At 52.9% G+C, this 18696-nt stretch overlaps 2 protein-coding genes across 8 annotated transcripts in view; one reads left to right on the forward strand and one right to left on the reverse strand.

Moving 5' to 3' along the window:
• The window catches only part of PELP1 (proline, glutamate and leucine rich protein 1), a 46714-nt gene that overhangs the window by 20703 nt on the left and 7315 nt on the right, over positions 1 to 18696 (reverse strand). Inside the window, exon 1 of one of the 3 annotated variants that reach the window (XM_059047924.2) lies at positions 2947 to 3315. The exons of 1 other annotated variant lie outside the window; for it this stretch is intronic. In XM_059047924.2, coding sequence (XP_058903907.1) covers positions 2947 to 3195 — 249 coding nt within the window. In that variant the 5' untranslated portion in view covers positions 3196 to 3315. Of the gene's footprint in view, positions 1 to 2946; positions 3316 to 18696 lie in introns of those variants that run through there. One more of the 3 variants, XM_067020972.1, reaches the window with a different exon arrangement.
• Positions 8497 to 17064, forward strand: ARRB2 (arrestin beta 2). 5 transcript variants are annotated; one of them, XM_059047968.2, is made up of 15 exons: positions 8497 to 8632; positions 11525 to 11555; positions 12201 to 12261; positions 12374 to 12418; positions 12649 to 12845; positions 13129 to 13188; positions 13562 to 13629; positions 13763 to 13898; positions 14195 to 14279; positions 14585 to 14657; positions 14959 to 15096; positions 15776 to 15859; positions 15963 to 16042; positions 16121 to 16211; positions 16507 to 17064. In XM_059047968.2, exons 1-15 carry the CDS (start codon positions 8610 to 8612, stop codon positions 16598 to 16600), a joined length of 1266 nt encoding a protein of 421 aa, XP_058903951.1. In that variant the 5' UTR covers positions 8497 to 8609; the 3' UTR covers positions 16601 to 17064. The 5 variants fall into 5 exon arrangements, with proteins under 5 accessions (XP_058903951.1, XP_058903952.1, XP_066877076.1 ...); XM_059047969.2 differs by having other exon boundaries at positions 8513 to 8632; positions 16157 to 16211; XM_067020975.1 differs by lacking the exon at positions 13129 to 13188 and having other exon boundaries at positions 8513 to 8632.

Genomic DNA, 18696 nt, shown 5'->3' on the forward strand with positions numbered 1-18696 from the left:
GGGAAGGAGGTTGAGTGTGTATGTACAATGAATAAATAATTTCCATATGGTGTAATGAAGAACAGCTAATCATAGGTGGTTTGGAAAGGTTTCCCAAAGGCAGTGACAAACAAACACTGAGTTGAAAAGATCTGGGGGATTGCAGCGGGGGAGGGGGAGGGCGGGTATGGAGAGGCAGCACAGGGAGAGATTCCAAGCCCAAGTGCAAAAGCCCAGAGGCAGGAAAGTTCAGGTGCTTAAGGATTTTAAAAGGCAGCAAACAGGTTAAGGATTTTACAAACAGGATCAGCTGTTGTGTGGGAAATAAATTTAAAAGAGCAAGGCTGACAGCAAGGAGACCAGCTGCCAACAATGCAAGCCAGAAATTGTGAACTGTGCTCAGGTAGTTCCATTTTGGAACTAATGAGTTTGCAGTACCTGTGGGAAAACAAAGTTGGTGATTAAGCCTCGATGGATGGGCCAATCAATGGATCTCAAGCTCCAGGCCTATTTACTCACCTTCATTTCTCATCTCAGCTAAGCTAGAAATTCTCCGAGGAAAAGGATGATGTCTTACTTATCTACCTAGAGATGAGGAATAGTAAGTAACACATAAGAGATACTCAAAAAATCTTTGTTGAATGAAAATCTACAAGGAAGTGAAGGAAACCCACCACACAGTTCCATGTTCTAGGAACTCAATACAACACAGAAAAGCAGAAAAAAATTCAAGGCAAGATATACCCCAAAACATAGTACAGGCAATTTAAAGGTGTTTCCCACATCACCCTTAGATTGTTTTTTTGTTTTTTTTTGTGGTACGCGGGCCTCCCACTGCTGTGGCCTCTCCCGCCGCGGAGCACAGGCTCCGGACGCGCAGGCCCAGCAGCCACGGCCCACGGGCCCAGCCGCTCCGCGGCACGCGGGATCCTCCCGGACCGGGGCACGAACCCACGTCCCCGGAAACGGCAGGCGGACCCTCAACCACTGCGCCACCAGGGAAGCTCCCACCCTTAGATTCTTTGCTCAAAATTCTTCTAGGGGAAGGGAGGGTGGGCAAGGGATGAACTGGGAGTTTGGCGTTAGTAGATATAAACTATATCAAAACATATAGAATGGATAAACAAGGTCCTACTGTATAGCACAGGGAACTATATTGAATATCCTGGGATAAACTATAATGGAAAAGAATATAAAAAAGAATGTATATGGGCTTCCCTGGTGGCGCAGTGGTTGAGAATCCGCCTGCCGATGCAGGGGACGCGGGTTCGTGCCCTGGTCCGGGAAGATCCCACGTGCCGCGGAGCGGCTGGGCCCGTGAGCCATGGCCGCTGCGCCTGCGCGTCCGGAGCCTGTGCTCCGCAACGGGAGAGGCCACAGCAGTGAGAGGCCCACGTACCACAAAAAAAAAAAAAAAAAAAAAAAGAATGTATATATGTGTATAACTGAGTTGCTTTGGTGTACAGCGGAAATTAACACAACACTGTAAATCAATTATACTTCAATTTTTTAAAAAATGCTTCTAGACTTTAGACACTTAAGAGAAATTAAGCAAGACATTAAGTTCATGTAGCTCGCCTTGAGGGAGGAGGAGAAGACTTGAAAGAGATGATGACGGAAATCACACATTTATAAACAGAATAGACAATATTTCAGAAATACTTAGGAACCACATGAATCACAGGAGGGGAACTGGGCTGAGATACCAGAGGCACAGTTTTGTCACCCTCAATGAGGACTAATAAATAAATGAGGTCATCTCTAATAAATATGGGGCTAAGATTATTGAACCACCCAGCAGGTTGTGATAACCCTCTTCCTGGAAGGAAGCACAGAGCTGGGAAAATCCCGGTAACAAATGTTGGACAAGGAAGAACTCATGTACACGGGTCTTGAAGGATGAAAAGAATTTGGGGGAGGGTTAGGGGGAAAAGATGGAGCACGGGAGATAATATTAAAGGTAAACCTACCGTAGGTTAGACAGTTATGTCTTCTTAGAATCTGGGTAAGATGATGGGGGTTAAAGCCAGGATGGGGGCAATGGGAAAGATATGGAAAGAAGTGGACAGATCTGAAAGCTACTTAGAGAATAAAATCAAAAGGACTTAACAGGCTGTACACGGAGGTGTGTGAGCAAAAAGAAAGTGTTCAGAATGACATCTGGGTTTTTAGCTTGCAGGATTGAAAGGAAGTTAGATTCTATTCTGTGTATAATCCAAAGGACTCTTCTAAACCAGTCTACAAAGCGCTGCATGATCTGTTCACTGCCTACTCACCTCATAGCGCCCACTCTCTTCCCCTCCATCTCTGAACCTCAAGCACAATGCCCTTCTTTTCAGTTCCTACCAGAGGACCTTCCCACATGAGCTTTTCGCTGACTGAACCGCCCCTCCTATTCTCTTCCCCTACCCAACTCCTATGATTATCTTTGGGGATCTCAGCTTAAACTCCAGTACCTCAAGAAAATCTCTGCAATTTTCCAGATTAGATTAGAGTTCCCTACTATACAATTCTCATAGTGTTTTGTAACATTTTGTTCATCGCCATCGCATCTATAACTGGAGCGCCCAGGATTTAGCCCTCAGTAAGAGCTCAGTAAATATTTGTTGAATACATCCATTCACTCAGTCGAAACAATCCCCAAAACAGATACTTCTGGATGAAAAAGAAGCTAAAGATCATACATCTAGTGAACGACGGGGCCTGGGATCGAACCCACTCATGCGTGTCTACCAATAGCCTAGCAGTAGAGAAAACGAGGCCCTTCCTCTTCCGAGTTTCTTCGACTCACGGCTGATAAAGGAGAAATGCGTGAATCTCGCCCAGAGTGATACCTGGAGCCGCTTTCTGCCCCCAGCTTTCCTTCCCTCCACCTCCCCACTGCAGCTGCAGTGCAGCAAGACCGCGGTGCACAAAAGCTGCGCCAACCTGCCAACAGGGCCGCGGGCCTGCGGGCTACAGACTCACCTGGGCCCCGCCCACCGTCCCATGTAGCCGCAATAGGCACATGAGCCCCGGCAAATGTGGGACCGAGCGGACTGGGGGGTGCACAGGAGAAACGGTGGATCCAGCTCGCGGCTGTAGCAACCCCGACACGCTCTCCAGCAGAAGCAGGCGGAGACGCGAGCCCGAGTTCACCGCCGAGAGGCCCCCGGTCCCGCCGGGAACCCCAGCCGCGGAGCCCGCAGACGGCCCGCTAAGAACGGCTGCCGCCATCTTCACCCGGGCTCTGGAAGTGGCGTGGCGCGATTACGCAAATACCCCGCGACGGACGCCTCGAGGGGAGGGGCGTGAGGATGGGGCTTGGTCCTGCGCTTTGCAGTCCGCTCGCCGGCTGGGAGGGAGCATGCGCGGCGTGGAAGGCGGGGCGCCCCAGCTGTGGGTGTTTGGTTCCCAGGGTGTCAAGGCCTGGTAGGTGGGCTGGGTCGAGGGCGGGAGGGCGGACCAGTGGCGGTTAAAGAACACGTGGTCAGGACTACTGGCGCCGGAGTGCAAAAGCTAGCCTTTAACGTAGCGTAATCTCAGGACACTTTCGATCTAGGCATCACTGATACCTAAGGAACTGGCCTCGTTGTCTGAAATCATAGAGATTGTTAACTACATTTACAACGACAGAAATGATACAGTACTCGTGCCTTGCAAATACAAATTCAAACAATAAAGAAAGTATAAAGTAAAAAGAGAAACTCCCTCTCCCACAAGTCCTTCCCCCAGTAATGTGTATACTTTCCTAATATTAGTCTAAGCACAAACACATAAATACAGAGTATATTTTACAAGAGCGGAGTCTGCACTTGGCTTTTGTCATTCGATATATATTGTGGGCAACTTTACGCCGTTTTTTAAGCGGCGCAGTACAATGAAACGCGCGCACCACGAGTTCACAATTCTATTGCTGAGTACTTGCAGCTGCTCCAGTTTTTCACTAATACAAACACTTTTTTCAAAATGCAAACACTTTAGTGAACACCCTAATACTTCTGTGCATTTTTTTGTACACAAAATCTTCATAATTTGAATCTAATAAAATTCAAATCCCAGATTCAAATGCAAGGGTCATCTTTTTTCCTCTTTTATTGCACTTTATCTAATCCTTCTTCAAGTCCTAGCATTCTGCCTCCAAAATATACTACCCAGTAGGGTTCATTTTTCTCTATTTCTCCATCTCCAGTGACACTCTGGGCCACGTAACCATTCTCTCTCACCTGGCCTCTTATGCTAGCCTCCTGCCGTGGCCTCTTCATTGCTCTCCCTGCTCCCCTTTTGGCTCTTTGTACTCCCTTCTCCACGCAGCAACCAGAGTGGTCTTTTCAGATGGAAGTCAGTTCTTGTCACTCCCTGCTTAAAGCCCTTCAGTGGCTTCCAAATATCATGTGAATGAAATCCCATCTTTTCACCTTGGCCTACTAGAATCCCCACAATCCGAGCCATACCCACCTGTGACCTCAACACGTACCCACATAAGTCACTCTCCCTCTCTTTCCCTATCCTTGAGCCAAACTAGCCTACTTTCTATCCTCTGGCAAGCCCATTCCCACCTCAGTGCCTTGGCACATGCTGTTGCTTCTGCCTGGAGAAACGTTCCTTTGACTCTGTATGACTGACGCCATCTGGCCATCCTCAGAAAGGGCTCCTTTTTAAGAAGTTCCCACTCTCACCCCCATCACCCTCTATCACATTACCCTATTTAATTTTTTTTTTACAACTCATCGCACTCTCCAAAATTTATTTTCTTACTTATTCACTGACTGTTGTGGGTTTTTTGTTTTTGTTTTGAAGACCCTGCATTGGGTCTTCATCGCTGCACATGGGCTTTCTCTAATAGCGGTGAGCGGGGGCTACACTTCATTGTGGTGCACGTGCTTCTCACTGCAGTGGCTTCTTTTGTTGCAGAGCACGGGCTCTAAGTGCACAGGCTTCAGTAGTTTTGGCTCACGGGCTCTAAAGCGCAGGCTCAGTAGTTGTGGCGCACAGGCCTAGTTGCTCCGCAGCATGTGGGATCTTCCCGGACCAGGGCTCGAACCCATGTCCCCTGCATTGGCAGGCGGATTCTTAACCACTGCGCCTCCAGGGAAGTCCTTACTGACTGTTTCTTCTGTCTAAAATACAGACCCCATGAGAAGGGTCTTGTCATCTTCACTGTTTTATCCTCATCCCCTAGAACAGTAGTACCTGGCACATAAAAAGTGCTCAATAAATATTTGTTGAGTGAATAAATGAATGAGTTTTGGATGAAAGAAAATGCCTTTTAAAATTTTGACAAGAACTAAGCAAAACGCCCTCTAGAAAGTTTGCATCGATTAACACCCCTGCCAACCATGTAGAACAGTGTTCTATAGTTTATACATCATCCCAAAACTAGGTTTATTTTTTAATTTTGTCAACTGAATAATGAAAAAGGATATCTCCTTCTTTCAATTTGTTTTCCCTGATCATTAGCAAAATGGAGTAACTTCATATGTTTAGTAGACATTTGTATTCCTTTATTAATTATCTTTCCATAACTTTTACCCCTTTTTCTATTGGGTTGTTTATCTTATTAATTTGTAGGAACTCTTTGTAGATGAGGGAATGTATTCTTGACTGTTATCTGTCTTGCATGGTTGCAAGGGGTTTTTTCCAATTTGCCTTTTTATTTTGTTATTTTTAAATTTCTTAGCCTTTTTCAAGTAAGGTGTTGTGATTAAGGGCACAGACTCTGGGGCTAGACTGCAGGGTTTAAACATCAGCTTTGCTTCTTGCAAGTTGTGTGAGTCTGCAAGTTACTTAACTGTGCCTCCCCTTCTTTATCTATGAAGTGGGGATATTGTAGAACATTCACGCATAGGCTTGTGAGGATTAAATGAGTTGATACTTGTAAAATGCTTGGAACAATGTTTGGCACATGGTAGATACTGGACATAAAGTGTAAGCTGTAGGGCTTCCCTGGTGGCGCAGTGGTTGAGAATCCGCCTGCCGATGCAGGGGATACGGGTTCGTGCCCCAGTCCGGGAAGATCCCACATGCCGCGGAGCGGCTGGGCCCGTGAGTCATGGCTGCTGAGCCTGCGCATCCGGAGCCTGTGCCCCGCAATGGGAGAGGCCACAACAGTGAGAGGCCCGTATACCACAAAAAAAAAAAAAAAAAAAAAAAAAAAGTGTAAGCTGTTATTATTTCAAGCCCGGGGGTCTGATATCTTGCAAGGCTTTCCCTAACCTCCAAGGTTATAAAAATATTCTAATGTATTTTCTCCTAATACTTTTATAGTTTTATTCTGTGATCTTAAACCATTTAGATCTTAAACAATTTAGAATTCATTTGTTTAAGGTGTGAGAGATATAACTTTTTTCCCAAATGGATAGCCAATTGTCCCAACCCTATCTAGTGAATCTGCCATTATTTCTACATGGACTTGAAATACTACCATGTGGGCGTGTATCTGGACACTCTATTCTGTTTCATTGCCACGTTTAGTATGATTGCACCAATAACACTATTTTAATTATCATAACATAACAAATTATCTGGTAAGACAAATGCCTGCTTCACTCCAGTTTTTCAGAATTTTCCTGACTATATGTGAAAGTTGATTCTTTTGATAATGTTTGGAATCCGGCTTCCCCCCCCCAATAAAGTCTCATTGTTATTTTGATACAGCATTAAATTTATAGGCAATATGAGAAATGATGTCTTTATAATGATGGTTTTTCCCACTATGATTATATGGTGTATCTCTTTCATTCTTTCCAGCCTTCTTTAATATTCTAAAGTTGTCTTTATATTAGTATTTTTTTAATACAGTAGCTTTAATGCCATGCAGACCACTACCTTTCAGCTCCAAAATCACTTTAGATATGTAGCAATATAGATCTCATTACCTTCTGGTCATGACCTTTTGACAAAAGTGATTCATGAGTTTAAAAGAAATGCATGAGCTAAAGCTCGAAAGGTGTGAAGAGTGAGCTTAGAAGGTGGTGGGAGAACTGGGGGTGGGGAAGTGGCAGCTGGTTAGTAAGGCCTGTATTTGAACCTTAAAGATGATTTCAGAAACTTGTTGTGCACATTACTTTTTGTTGCACAGAAAAGTGGAGGGAGAAGGGTGAAGTTAGTTAATTTGGGGGAGACAGGGGAGTACGGACAACGAGATGGAAGAAGGAGAATACGTTAGCTCTTCAAGTCCAGAAATGTCCATCATCCATCATCCTCACCCAGTCCGCTCAATTTCGCCCTAAAAATGACTCTTCAGCCTGGCCCCCTTTCTCCCTTCCACTCGATTGTTCATCATCTCTCCTTGACTAGTTTTCATCTACAACAGCCGTGCCCCACTCCCTCCACCCTCCACACTGCCCAGAATTATCTTCCTAAAGGAGAAATCTCATTCTTTAGGAAGATTTTAAGCCACACCTTGGCTTAAAAAAACTACTACTGGATCCATGCGTCCTCCTCCACGGGAGGCCCCTGTCTCACTCCTTCACCTGCTATATAATATCCTTCACACTCCTGTTCCAGCTATCCTCCTCAGCCTTATCTCTCCTGCCCTCTAACCCCACAAACACCTCAGAACAGGATGTGCCCCTTGCCTTTCTCTCTCTTTGGAAAACCCTTTCTCAACTCCTGCCCACCCTTCAGAAAGATTGTCCTCAAATGTCCCCTCCTCTGGGCAGCCTGCACTGCCTCCATCCCTCCCCCAGTCAAGCGCTGGGAGTCACTTTGTCTTCTGAGTCATACCTCTATTATAGCATTCCTAGAATCATAATACCTCTTTATATGTCTCCTCAACCATACGAGGAAGGCAGGGGCCGTGTTAATTCCTGTCTGGGTCCCCATCGCCTAGCATAGTGATTAGCACAAAATAGGCATGGATGGATGCTGGCGTGCATGAATGGATGTTAGCTTGATGAACGGATGGAGAAGGGCGGTTAAGAGAAATTAGGAAAAGTAACCCTGCAAAGATCAAAGACAGACACCAGGGGGAGCTGACACACCACAATAAAGAAACGGGAGGGCGGGCCAAAGACGGCTACAAGCTCTGGGGTGAGCGGGTGAGCGGCGCGCAATAGGCGAGCATCACGCAACTGGAACCGTTCACCTACGTGTGCCTCTCCTCATCCTCCTTCCTAGACTGTACTTGAGCTCACGCACCGCCCCCACCACCGCCTTCGCCTCCACCGCCACTGAGAAAGCAAACAAAGGGGAGGGGACCCCTGCAGGGTCCTAGATGCAGGGAGCCAATCAGAGGGCTTCAATCTCTTGGAAGGCGGGCGCCTTCGTTGGAGGAGGCCCAATCACTTCCTAAGTGGGTGCGGAGGGGCGGAGAGATGGGCGGGAAGAGCAGGGTGTAGGGGCAGCGCGCGCCAGCGAGGGATCCTTCGGGAAGGGTGGGGCTGGAGCGCGGAGGGGAGCGGGTGGAGCCAATCACCACGAGTGTCTGTGAAGAGAGGGCGGGCAGCGCCGTGGCGCGCGCGATCCGGGCTGACGCATCTGACCTCGGTTCTCCAGGATCCGAGGCGGGGGGGGACAGGAGGGGAGGGGGGAGTGGAGAAAGAGCGGGGGCGCGCGTGCGCAGTGGCGCGGGGAGGAGCAGGGACCTGGCAGCGGGCTAGGAGGCTGCGAGCTAGCCGCGAGCCGGGCGGGCGGCGGGCGCGCGCACCATGGGGGAGAAACCCGGGACCAGGTAAGAGAGGTGGGGCCACGCGGCGGGACGTGGGCGGCGGCTCGGGGCGGGTGCCGGGACGGTCCCCAGACAGAGACTCGGGGGAGAGAATCCAGGGGTCGGACTCCTGGGTCTGTAGGGGACAGCCATCCGGGGCCGCACGCCTAGGTCCTCGGGGATGATGAGGGGAACGCATGCCACAGCCCCTGCAGAAAGCGAGGGCTGAAGGGGATCAGGAAACCTGCATCTGGGTTCTCGCAGAGATGTGGGGGCCGGACGACTCCGGTACAGGCTGCGATGCAGGGGCGGAGGAGGGCGGAGCAGGTGGCCGGCCCCGAGGGGACGGGTATGGGCAGGCTGGATGCCAGGAGGGGATCCCCCCTAGACTAGTTTCGAGCCACTGGAAAGCCTCCTGTCCAGTAACCCACAGGCAGTCGGGCTGCCCCAACCTGTCCCAAGGGCCGGATGGCTCCGCTTCCAAACTTCTGCCTTCCCCCGGGTTGCTAGGAGCAACAGCTTCATCTTGGTGGAGCAGAGTGCTTGGCCACCCTCCCCGATTCTGGGCCTTACCCCTCTTCCCGGGGGTGAGGGGAAGCTGTATCTGCCCTGGGCACGCCATCCACTCCCCGGATGTTTTCTGTGCAATCGAGGCTCCTTCCTTCCACTGACACCCCGAGTTCTCTTTTTTGGTCTCTAGCAAAATCCACTTCCTGTTGTGACCCAACACCCCCAAGGAGGCAGTGGATGAACGCCTGAGTCCCTGGGGAGCAGGAGCAAAAGAGGAAAAAGATTGGGGCCATTTGCTTCTCTCCGGGGAGGATCAGGAATGGGGGCCTGGTTCTGATCTGTCACTTGTTCTGCAAAAAAATTTTACCAGCCCTACCACTCCCCACCCGTAGAGTAGGAAAGCATAGGTTTCTGAGCACCAAGTCAACTGATATTGGAAAGGTGATCGGAGGGAGGATTGGTGTCCTGGATTAGGGGTTAAACACAGAGAAAGGGGAAGTTGCTGACTTGAGGGAGGCCCCAGATTTCCGTTATGTGGTTCAGGGAGGGGGACGGATGGACCAAAGGGGGACTGCTGACTTGGCACAATTCCTCCCACCCCCATCAAATTCTGGGCCACAGGAAATGAAGAGAATAGCAGGAAGTGTGAAGGGGCATCTGCTTCTGCTGCCCCCCGCCCCCTCACTGGGTACCTCTCTGGTCACGCCAACCTCAGTATACACACTGCTCCTCCGTAGCCCGCAGGAGGCTGGCTGGGTTAGGATCCAAAGGGCAGGTGCCCTGCAGCTGCTTCAGGGCAATTACCCCAGAGCCACACTCCAGTTGTCCAACAGATTGTGGCTGTCCCAACCCTCTGCCAGTACTCCTAATAGGAAGAAACACTAGGACAAAGAGGAAAACCAGAAGCAAAGGGGAGGGAGAGCTGGAGGATGCCACAGCAGTCAGGCCCCAAGTGGGGACAGGAGATAGGGTGCTTATCCTAGCTGCCACCTTACCAATGTTTGCTCTTCTTTATTAGATGGGGATACCTGGGGGCCTCCATACCCTATGCCTTAGAGTCTTTGGATAGCTTGGCCTTCTGGGAAGAAGGGGCATGTGAAGTTGTAATAGCAAAAACTGGGGTGGTGGAGTTGGAGGAGGGATGGGCCAGTTGGCCGGATTTCAATTTCTACTACCTGGGGACCCTTCACAGATATCACTACGGAGGCAGAGTGGATTGGGAGGAGTAAGATGGTGCAGCAAAGAATAGGCCCACAAGTGGCCAGGACATAGAGGTTGCCAGACACCTCCCTACCCTCCCAGCAATGGGCGGAGTCCAGGCTTAGATTGTTTCAGCAACTGGAAGGTGAATCTCCTTCACTCCAACAAACCTAATGCCAATAACAGAGGCAGGACAGTACCATGGTTTAGTGATGAAGAGCCAGAATGCCTGTCGGCACCCAGATTCCACCATTTACACTCTCTGTGACCTTAGGTAAAATATTTGACCTCTCCTGTGCCTCAGTCTCCTCACCTATAAAATAGGAACATTAGGACCTCCATCATTGGGTTGCTAAGAGTGTTAAATGAGATAACACACGTGAAATACTTGCAACAGTGCCGAGCAGAGACCATTCATACAATAAGTGTTAGCCAGCATCATCATCTTTGTCTCATGGCTGGTGCTGTGCTGGGGACACCCCAAGTAATAAGGCCTCTGTCGCTCACAGTCTACCTAGTGAGATAGATGATACACAGCTAACTGCCCTTGCACGCTATCACACCATAGGTAAAGCATAAACAGTGTGTGACAGGAATCCCCAAAACGGGAGTGACCAGAGTCTGGGCTGGATCTGCTTTCTAAAGGAGGGGATATCTGAGCTGGGCCTTGAAAGACAAATAAGCTTTTAAGCTGCTGAGATCAGAGATGGGGACAGTTGGAGGTTAATAGAGAGTAGGGTCACACTTAGGTACTGCCCATAATAGAAACCATTTTAGAGCCATTGCTCTTTCAAGTACTCCAGCTCTGTGGGAGGTGGAGACCAGAGATGGAAAGAGTTAGGCCTTACACAGACACTACTGCAACCTGCCCATTCAGGTTCCCCTGGGGAGGTCCTCTGGGAAGAGCCTGAGTGGTTCCTCTGGCAACCAGTGGCCATTGCCATGGGAGGAGGGGAACTACGGGGGCGGGGGCGTTGCCATGGCAGCCAGCTTTGAGGGGATGCCATGCTGGGAGTATTAAGGACCTCTGGTTACCTTTCCTTCTGGGAAGAAGTGGGAACAGGTAGGGCTGGGTAAGGCCCCAAAGCCTCCAGGCAGGAATCTCGGGTGAGCTCTGCTTCTCAGGCTGGGAGGGACAAGGTCCTGGCACCGGGGTCCCTGCTGAGTCTGAGGGAGGCAGTGGGGTTTCCCTTTCTGTTTTGTTAGGGTCTTCAAGAAGTCGAGTCCCAACTGCAAGGTGAGTCTCCCACAGTGCTTCTCCCAACCCCCCCTGGGCCCTCACAAGGCCCAGCCTGCCCCTAGACAATCCCCAACCCCAAGCTCCCCACTTCCTGTGACAGCTAAGAGCCGACTTCCTTCCCTCCTGAAGCCCCTTGCTGCAAAGGCCTGAGTCGGCAACAGGGCTGGGTGGGGACAGGCTCAGTTCAGTTTGGGTCCCTAAGTGAGACCAAGGGGGAGGGGCCAGAAGCTCATGCCTGGAGCCCTCTTAGGAGCCAACCCACGGTGCCTGGGGCTGGGAACGGATAACATCCCCCCAGGCTATGGCCTGTTATCCCAGAGGTCCTTGAGGACATGCGGTGAGGCTCTCTAACTGCCTGCCTAGCGCCAGGTCCTCCTGGACCACGCGCACACATATACACACCTGACTGGTGTTCAGAAGTCCAAAAAGATATTAGGGAGCAATTAAAAAGCCTCAAGATTGGCTAATCTGGCCAAGCCCACCACTCTCCGCTTCCAACCCTACTGGGAGGAAACCCGGAGAAACTCCTTCAGATACCCCAGCCTGGGAAGACCAGGGTCAGGGCAGCCACTTCTGAGGGCTCTGAAGCCCTGCCCCCTGCCTACCCCCCCAATCTTCCCCGTGACCCCTCTACATCCTCAGCTCACCGTGTACCTGGGCAAGCGGGACTTTGTAGATCACCTGGACAAAGTGGATCCTGTAGGTAAGTGTGCCCGGAAAGTGGCATCATGTGCCCCAAGAGGGGAGGAAGTTCCTGGGCCCAGGAATGGAGGAGAGACCCTGACAGGAACTGAGCTCATGTGTCCCTTTCCCAGATGGCGTGGTGCTAGTGGACCCTGACTACTTGAAGGACCGCAAAGGTACTGGCCCCGAGTCCAGGGGCCCCAGGGGAGGGAGGGAAAGAGGGAGGTGGGGAAATGAAATGGGCTGGCATTGAGAGGGGCCCTGGGGAGACGGAGAGCCAAGGCGGAAGCCAGGAGTAGGATTCAGGCAGGTTTTATGCTGCTGAGGGAGGAGCAGCTGCTGCTAGGAAGTGGGGGGACTGCAGGAGGGGAGCTCCTGACCACCCTACCTTGCCCACCTTTGCCAGTGTTTGTGACCCTCACCTGTGCCTTCCGCTATGGCCGCGAAGACCTGGATGTGCTGGGCCTGTCCTTCCGCAAGGACCTGTTCATCGCCAACTACCAGGCCTTCCCCCCAACGCCCAACCCGCCCCGGCCCCCCACCCGCCTGCAGGACCGGCTGCTGAGGAAGCTGGGCAAGCATGCCCACCCCTTTTTTTTCACAGTGAGGACACCCCCACCCTCTGCAGAGCAAGGCGTCTGGGACTGTGTTGGGGCGGGGGGGTGAGGCACCTGTTACAGGCAGGTCTGGGAGAAACAGTGAGGAGGGACCCTAGACCACCCCCTTCAGGGTCACACTGCACTCAGGAAGCCCTTGCCTCTCTGCCTCCCCCCCCGGGGCCCCTTCCTTTTTCCTTTCTCTTCCCTAGGAGTCCTCCAACCTCTTGAGATTGGGAGGAAGATTCCGGGGCTTTCTGGAAGAACTGAACTCTTTTCTTCTGCCACAGATACCCCAGAACCTGCCCTGCTCTGTCACCCTGCAGCCAGGCCCAGAGGACACAGGGAAAGTATGGGAGGAACAGGGTCCAGCAGGAGCCAGGGGACACACCCGAGGGGAGGGGGGAGGAGACGTCAGGGTGGGACTAAGGATAGGGAAATGTCCCCGATGGCAGCGAGTGTCTGGAATGGTCACTGTTCAGTTGCGACACCGCCTGCTCTTGACCTGCACGGCCCTGAGTAGAGGGGCTCACCTTGTGCAGTGAGGACCGAGCCTCTGCCGGGCTGGGCCTGGGGGAGGCAGAGGTGGAAGACCCAGGCCCTACGCTCCTCAGACCATGATGGGGCACGAGTCCATGCCCAAGACAGGGAAGTGGGAAGGAAGGGAGTGGCGGCAGTGGCAGAGGCCTTGTGTAAGATGTGACCTTTTCTCCCCCTCCCAAGGCCTGTGGCGTAGACTTTGAGATTCGAGCCTTCTGTGCCAAATCACTAGAAGAGAAAAGCCACAAAAGGTGAGAGAAGCAACCTCCCCTCAGGTCTGACCATTCCCTCTGGGTCCCAGGAGCCTCAGGCCCCAGTGGGAGGCGGGAGCCAATGTCTGGGCATCTGAGGACTGACCCTCTCACCCCTCATCTCTGCCCCCAGGAACTCCGTGCGTCTGGTGATCCGAAAGGTGCAGTTTGCCCCAGAGAAACCCGGCCCCCAGCCTTCGGCTGAAACCACACGCCACTTCCTCATGTCTGACCGGTCCCTCCACCTTGAGGCTTCCCTGGACAAGGAGGTGGGGTGGGGACCCAGCTGCTGCAGACCCGGGGGGGGGGGGGGTGAAGCCACATGTCAGGATGGTGTTTTTAAAGGAGGCCGCCTTAGCTGGGGGTGGGCTTGGGTTTAGAGGGAGGAGGCCCAGCAACGCGTGTGTGTGTGTGTGTGTGTGTGTGTGTGTGTGTGTGTGCGTGTGCGTGTGTGTGCGTGTGTGTGTGTGTGCGTGTGTGTGCGCGTGTGTGTGTGTGTCAGGGGGCACACTAATAATGGAACCAGTGAAAAAAGATCCGAGTAACCTGACCCCCCCCCCAAAAGCTGTACTACCATGGGGAGCCCCTCAATGTCAATGTCCACGTCACCAACAACTCCACCAAGACTGTCAAGAAGATCAAAGTCTCTGGTAGGACATGGGGGTTGGAAAAGTGTCTTAGGGGAGGGAGCTGCTGCAAATGGGGCCTCAGGCATCAGCTCAGCCCCAGGACATAGCCCAGTGGGGAGACCCGAGGGGCTCAAAGGACTCGGGCTGTCTGTCCCAGGATGAGACGGGGTGGGGTTTACTGCTGGGGGGAGGGTGCGGGTCATCAGAGGGGCAGGGGTGGTGATGCGCTGGGGCTGGGGCCCTTGCCTGGGTCCGGAGTTGGGGGGGCGGGGGGGGGGGCTGCCGGCACTCCATGTGGAGCTGCTTGGCCCTGCCCCACCCCACAGTGAGACAGTACGCCGACATCTGCCTCTTCAGCACCGCCCAGTACAAGTGTCCTGTGGCTCAGATCGAACAAGAGTGAGTAGCCCAACAGCCCTGGGCCCCGGCCTCAGGGGAGAAGCGTGGGCCCAGGGCACGCGAGGTTGGGGGGCAATTCTTCCCGGACTCCGGCCTGCCTCCACTCACAAGGGCACTCCCTCCAGCTGAGTGGCTCTGAGCCGCTCATTTTATCGAGCATGTCGAGCCGAAACGTCCTCCCTGTGAGCTGTGCCCAAAGAGGGCAGGGGCTAGTGACGGGGGAGAAGCTGCTGGGGGTGGGAGCTGCCCCCTCACCCCATCTGCACCCCCAGAGTCTCGCTCTCTTGTCCCCACCCCCCAGTGACCAGGTGTCGCCCAGTTCCACGTTCTGTAAGGTGTACACCATAACCCCCCTGCTCAGCAACAACCGGGAGAAGCGCGGTCTCGCCCTGGACGGGAAGCTCAAGCACGAGGACACCAACCTGGCGTCCAGCACCATGTGAGGGGGGGGGCTGGGGGAGGGGAGTCCTGCAGCACAGGAGACAGACACTCGTTCCACGCCAGGTGTGTGCCAGGCTCTATCGGTGAACAGAACAGACCCAAAACATCTCTTACATTCTCGGAGACGGAGGCCAGACAGATCAGATACATGGCAAAATGTATAGCAAGTTTAGTCATAGGTGTTGAGGAGAAAAAGCAAGGCAGAGAAGGGAGATATGAAGCCTCGGGCGGGGGGAGGCGTAATCCAGAGGTGAATTCTGAGGAAAGATGTAAAGGAAGCAGGTGCTGTGGATGCGCAGCGGAAGGGCGCTGCGGGCAGAGGCAGAGGCAGCCGGCCCGTGTGTCTGAGGCGGCAGGAGGGGCCGCAGAGCCCCTGCTGGCCTCTGCGGGGGGGGGCCCCGTGCCCCTCGGCACAGCTCCGCCAAGCGTGGGCTGGATTTCACCCACACTGGCGCCTCTGTACACGACCACACACACAGCAGGCGAGAGGCCAGCGTGGGAGCAGGAAGTGAGGTCAGAGGGCTAACGGAGAGCAAGACGGTGCAGGGCTGCTGGGTCACAAGGACTTGGGCTTTTACTGAGAAGATGGGAGGAAGAACACAGCCGGGTACCTTACACGAGACCAGCCTAGGGCGCAGGGCAAGGGGCTCTGGTCCAACTCCCCCTCCCACTTGCAGCGTTAAGGAGGGTGCCAACAAGGAGGTGCTGGGAATCCTGGTGTCCTACAGGGTCAAGGTGAAGCTGGTGGTGTCTCGAGGCGGGTGAGTGCTGGGGTGGGGGAATCCTGGGGGTGGGGCGGTGGCACAGGCTTTCCTCTGGTGCTGCAGTGGCGTCTCTTTACGGTGTCTCTCTCTCTCTCCCCAGGGATGTGTCCGTGGAGCTGCCTTTTGTTCTTATGCACCCCAAACCCCATGACCACATCACCCTCCCCAGACCCCAGTCAGGTGAGCTTGCCACCCGCCCAAGCCCCAAAAGGGAAGGCCTGAAGCAAGGCCAGTGGAGGAAAAAGACGGTCCTTTCAGCAACCCCCCACCCCCCCACTCTCCTCCTCCCCTCAGCTGCTCCTGAAACAGATGCCCCCGTGGACACCAACCTCATTGAATTTGATACCAAGTAAGAGACTCACCCCCTACCTTCCTAGCTTTGACTCTCTTTGGACAGAGATTCCTGGAACGTTCAAACCTACCCTCTGCCCCTCGTTGTTTTTCTCTTTTGGGGGAGGGATGGTTGGAGCATCCAATCGAGAGGACTCAGCCTTGTGAGCTGCCGATCACCTCCCCTTCTCTGTCCCTTCTTGCAAACACCTCCAGCCCCGTGGCTGCCCCAGCACCTCTGTCTCCGGGAGGGGAGTGGGAGGTGGGGAAGGAGGGCTGGATCCCTCGCCTCACCCCTCCTCTCCACCACCAAGCTATGCCACAGATGACGACATCGTGTTTGAGGACTTCGCCCGGCTTCGGCTGAAGGGAATGAAGGACGAGGACTACGACGACCAGTTCTGCTAGGAAGGGGGGCTGGAGGAGGGGGCGGGTGGTGCTGGGAGACGCAGGGGCAGGACCAAGACCCCCACTGTCGCTGGGGGGCATCCCAGCCTCTCTTCCTTTCCCCTCCACCCAGCGGCTTCCTCAACCACCCCCTCCCCTCCCTCCCTCCCTCCCCCGTCCCCCACCAGATACACACTGGACCCATCTCTTGTGGATCGTGGGCATTAATTTTTTGACTACGGCTGTGCTTCCCCAGCCCCCCAGTGGGTGGCAAGCTGGGTTTGTACCTGAATTTCTTGGAGGGGGACACTGAAGAGGATAGTAGGGCAAGGGGGGGGGAGAGCTCCCACATTCAACCTCACCCCAACACCCCCTCCTGTCACGATCTCTGCCTCCCATTCCTTCAGGATGAGACCCTTTGGGGGGCAAGGCCAGTTCTTTGCTTCTGAGCATAAAGAAGAAAATAAAAAACCTTTTAATAGGCATGAGCGTGTGTGCCTTCTATGCAGCGTGTAAGGAGCACATAGCGTGCGTACCCATGACTGTTAGCTGTGAGTGAGGACGCCGTCTCTTCTCTGCACCCACGTGGCACGTGGCCCACAGGCTGTCAGTAAACGTTCACTGAATGGCTGAGCTGTACCTGAGCTCCAAGGTAAACATGGAAACTTGATTTGGTCAGTCCCAACTCAAAGGTACAGTTTGGTAAAGCCACAAAGTAAACTTACTCATTTACGGAGGAAATAACAGCTCACTTCCCTGCAGACTAGATGCTCCTGGGAGGTGGGCAGGGCAGGCCCCTCCCTGTTGCAGCCGACACACACACGACCGCATGGTGACGTGTTGTGACCGAGTTGCGTTCATTTCCGCTGCTCTATGGTTGCTCAAGCTGTCCACTCCGGGGGCTCGGCGGGACCACGGCTTCAGGCGGAAGCCACACGACACACATCTCTGGGGAGCCTGGTCCTTACACTGTAACACAGACACCGAGGCTTTGGGCAGCCACAGGGAGTCATGCTGCTGTGGACAAGAGTCCAAGAAGCTACACCCTACTGCTGCCCCTTTGACGTCCATCAGGGACTCCCAGAGGCTTGGCCGAAGCCCCAGGCTAGGCTGGAGGGAGTTAGCAATGCTCCACTGACATCCCTCACCCCACCACCCACTCCCATTCCTGCAGCCCAACCTTTCTCCTTTTTCTCTTAAGGCTCATTCATTCATTCCATGAACAATCTTGATTTAAACCCCTATTATGTGCCAGGCATAGTACAGGGTTGGCAGTGACGGAAGCAAACATTAAATCATTGCAGTATCTGTGCTCCAAAGGAGAAATGCAGGAGCCAGGGAGTTCTGACCTAGGCTAGGGCTGGAAGAAGATTTCACTGGAGGTAGTGACCTTTGAGCAGAGTGCTGGAAGATGAGGAGGAGTTCCAGTATCCCAGGCAAAAGTGACACCACATGTGAAGGCAGGAGGGAACACAGCACATTTCAGAGGCTGAAAGAGGCCAGAGGGACTGGGACAGAGACAGCCAGCGGCAAAGTAGTTCCAGATGAGGCTGGTGAGGCAAACGGAGCTGCTCATACAGGCCTTTAGTCTATGTTATGGCTCATGACATCTAATTAAATCATGATTTACCCACAGGCTTTAAGTGCTGCCGAAATGCCAATGACCTTGCTTGCCTCTCCACAGTAGCAGCCTATCCTGCCTGTCACCGTCCCTCTGACAACCTCAAACCTGCTCCTTGACCTCTGAGCTCCTGGCCCATGGATCTCAAACTTCTTCGGGTGAATCAGAATCCTCTGCGGTACGCAATAAAGACACAGAGTCCCAGGCTTCTTCTACCTTCCCCAATTCTGATTCAGTCGATCCCAGGAAGAATCCATGAATCGGGATTTTGAGTTAGAACACGCTTTGAGAAACAATGCCTTTTTTCTTTCAGCTTTTCACGTTTTTAATGTCTTTAAGTAAAACAAGCACGTGGCTTAAAAAAAAAAAAAAATCATCCAAACAGTAGAAAGTGCACAGAAGGCTCCCTCCTGCCCCTGATCCCCGGCCTCCCATTTCTCGTTCCCAGAGGCGAGCACTATCAGCAGGTCCTTGATTACTCTTCCAAAGACATTCT

Source organism: Kogia breviceps, chromosome 19 (assembly GCF_026419965.1).
Source record: "Kogia breviceps isolate mKogBre1 chromosome 19, mKogBre1 haplotype 1, whole genome shotgun sequence".
Taxonomy (NCBI): Eukaryota; Metazoa; Chordata; class Mammalia; order Artiodactyla; family Physeteridae; genus Kogia; species Kogia breviceps.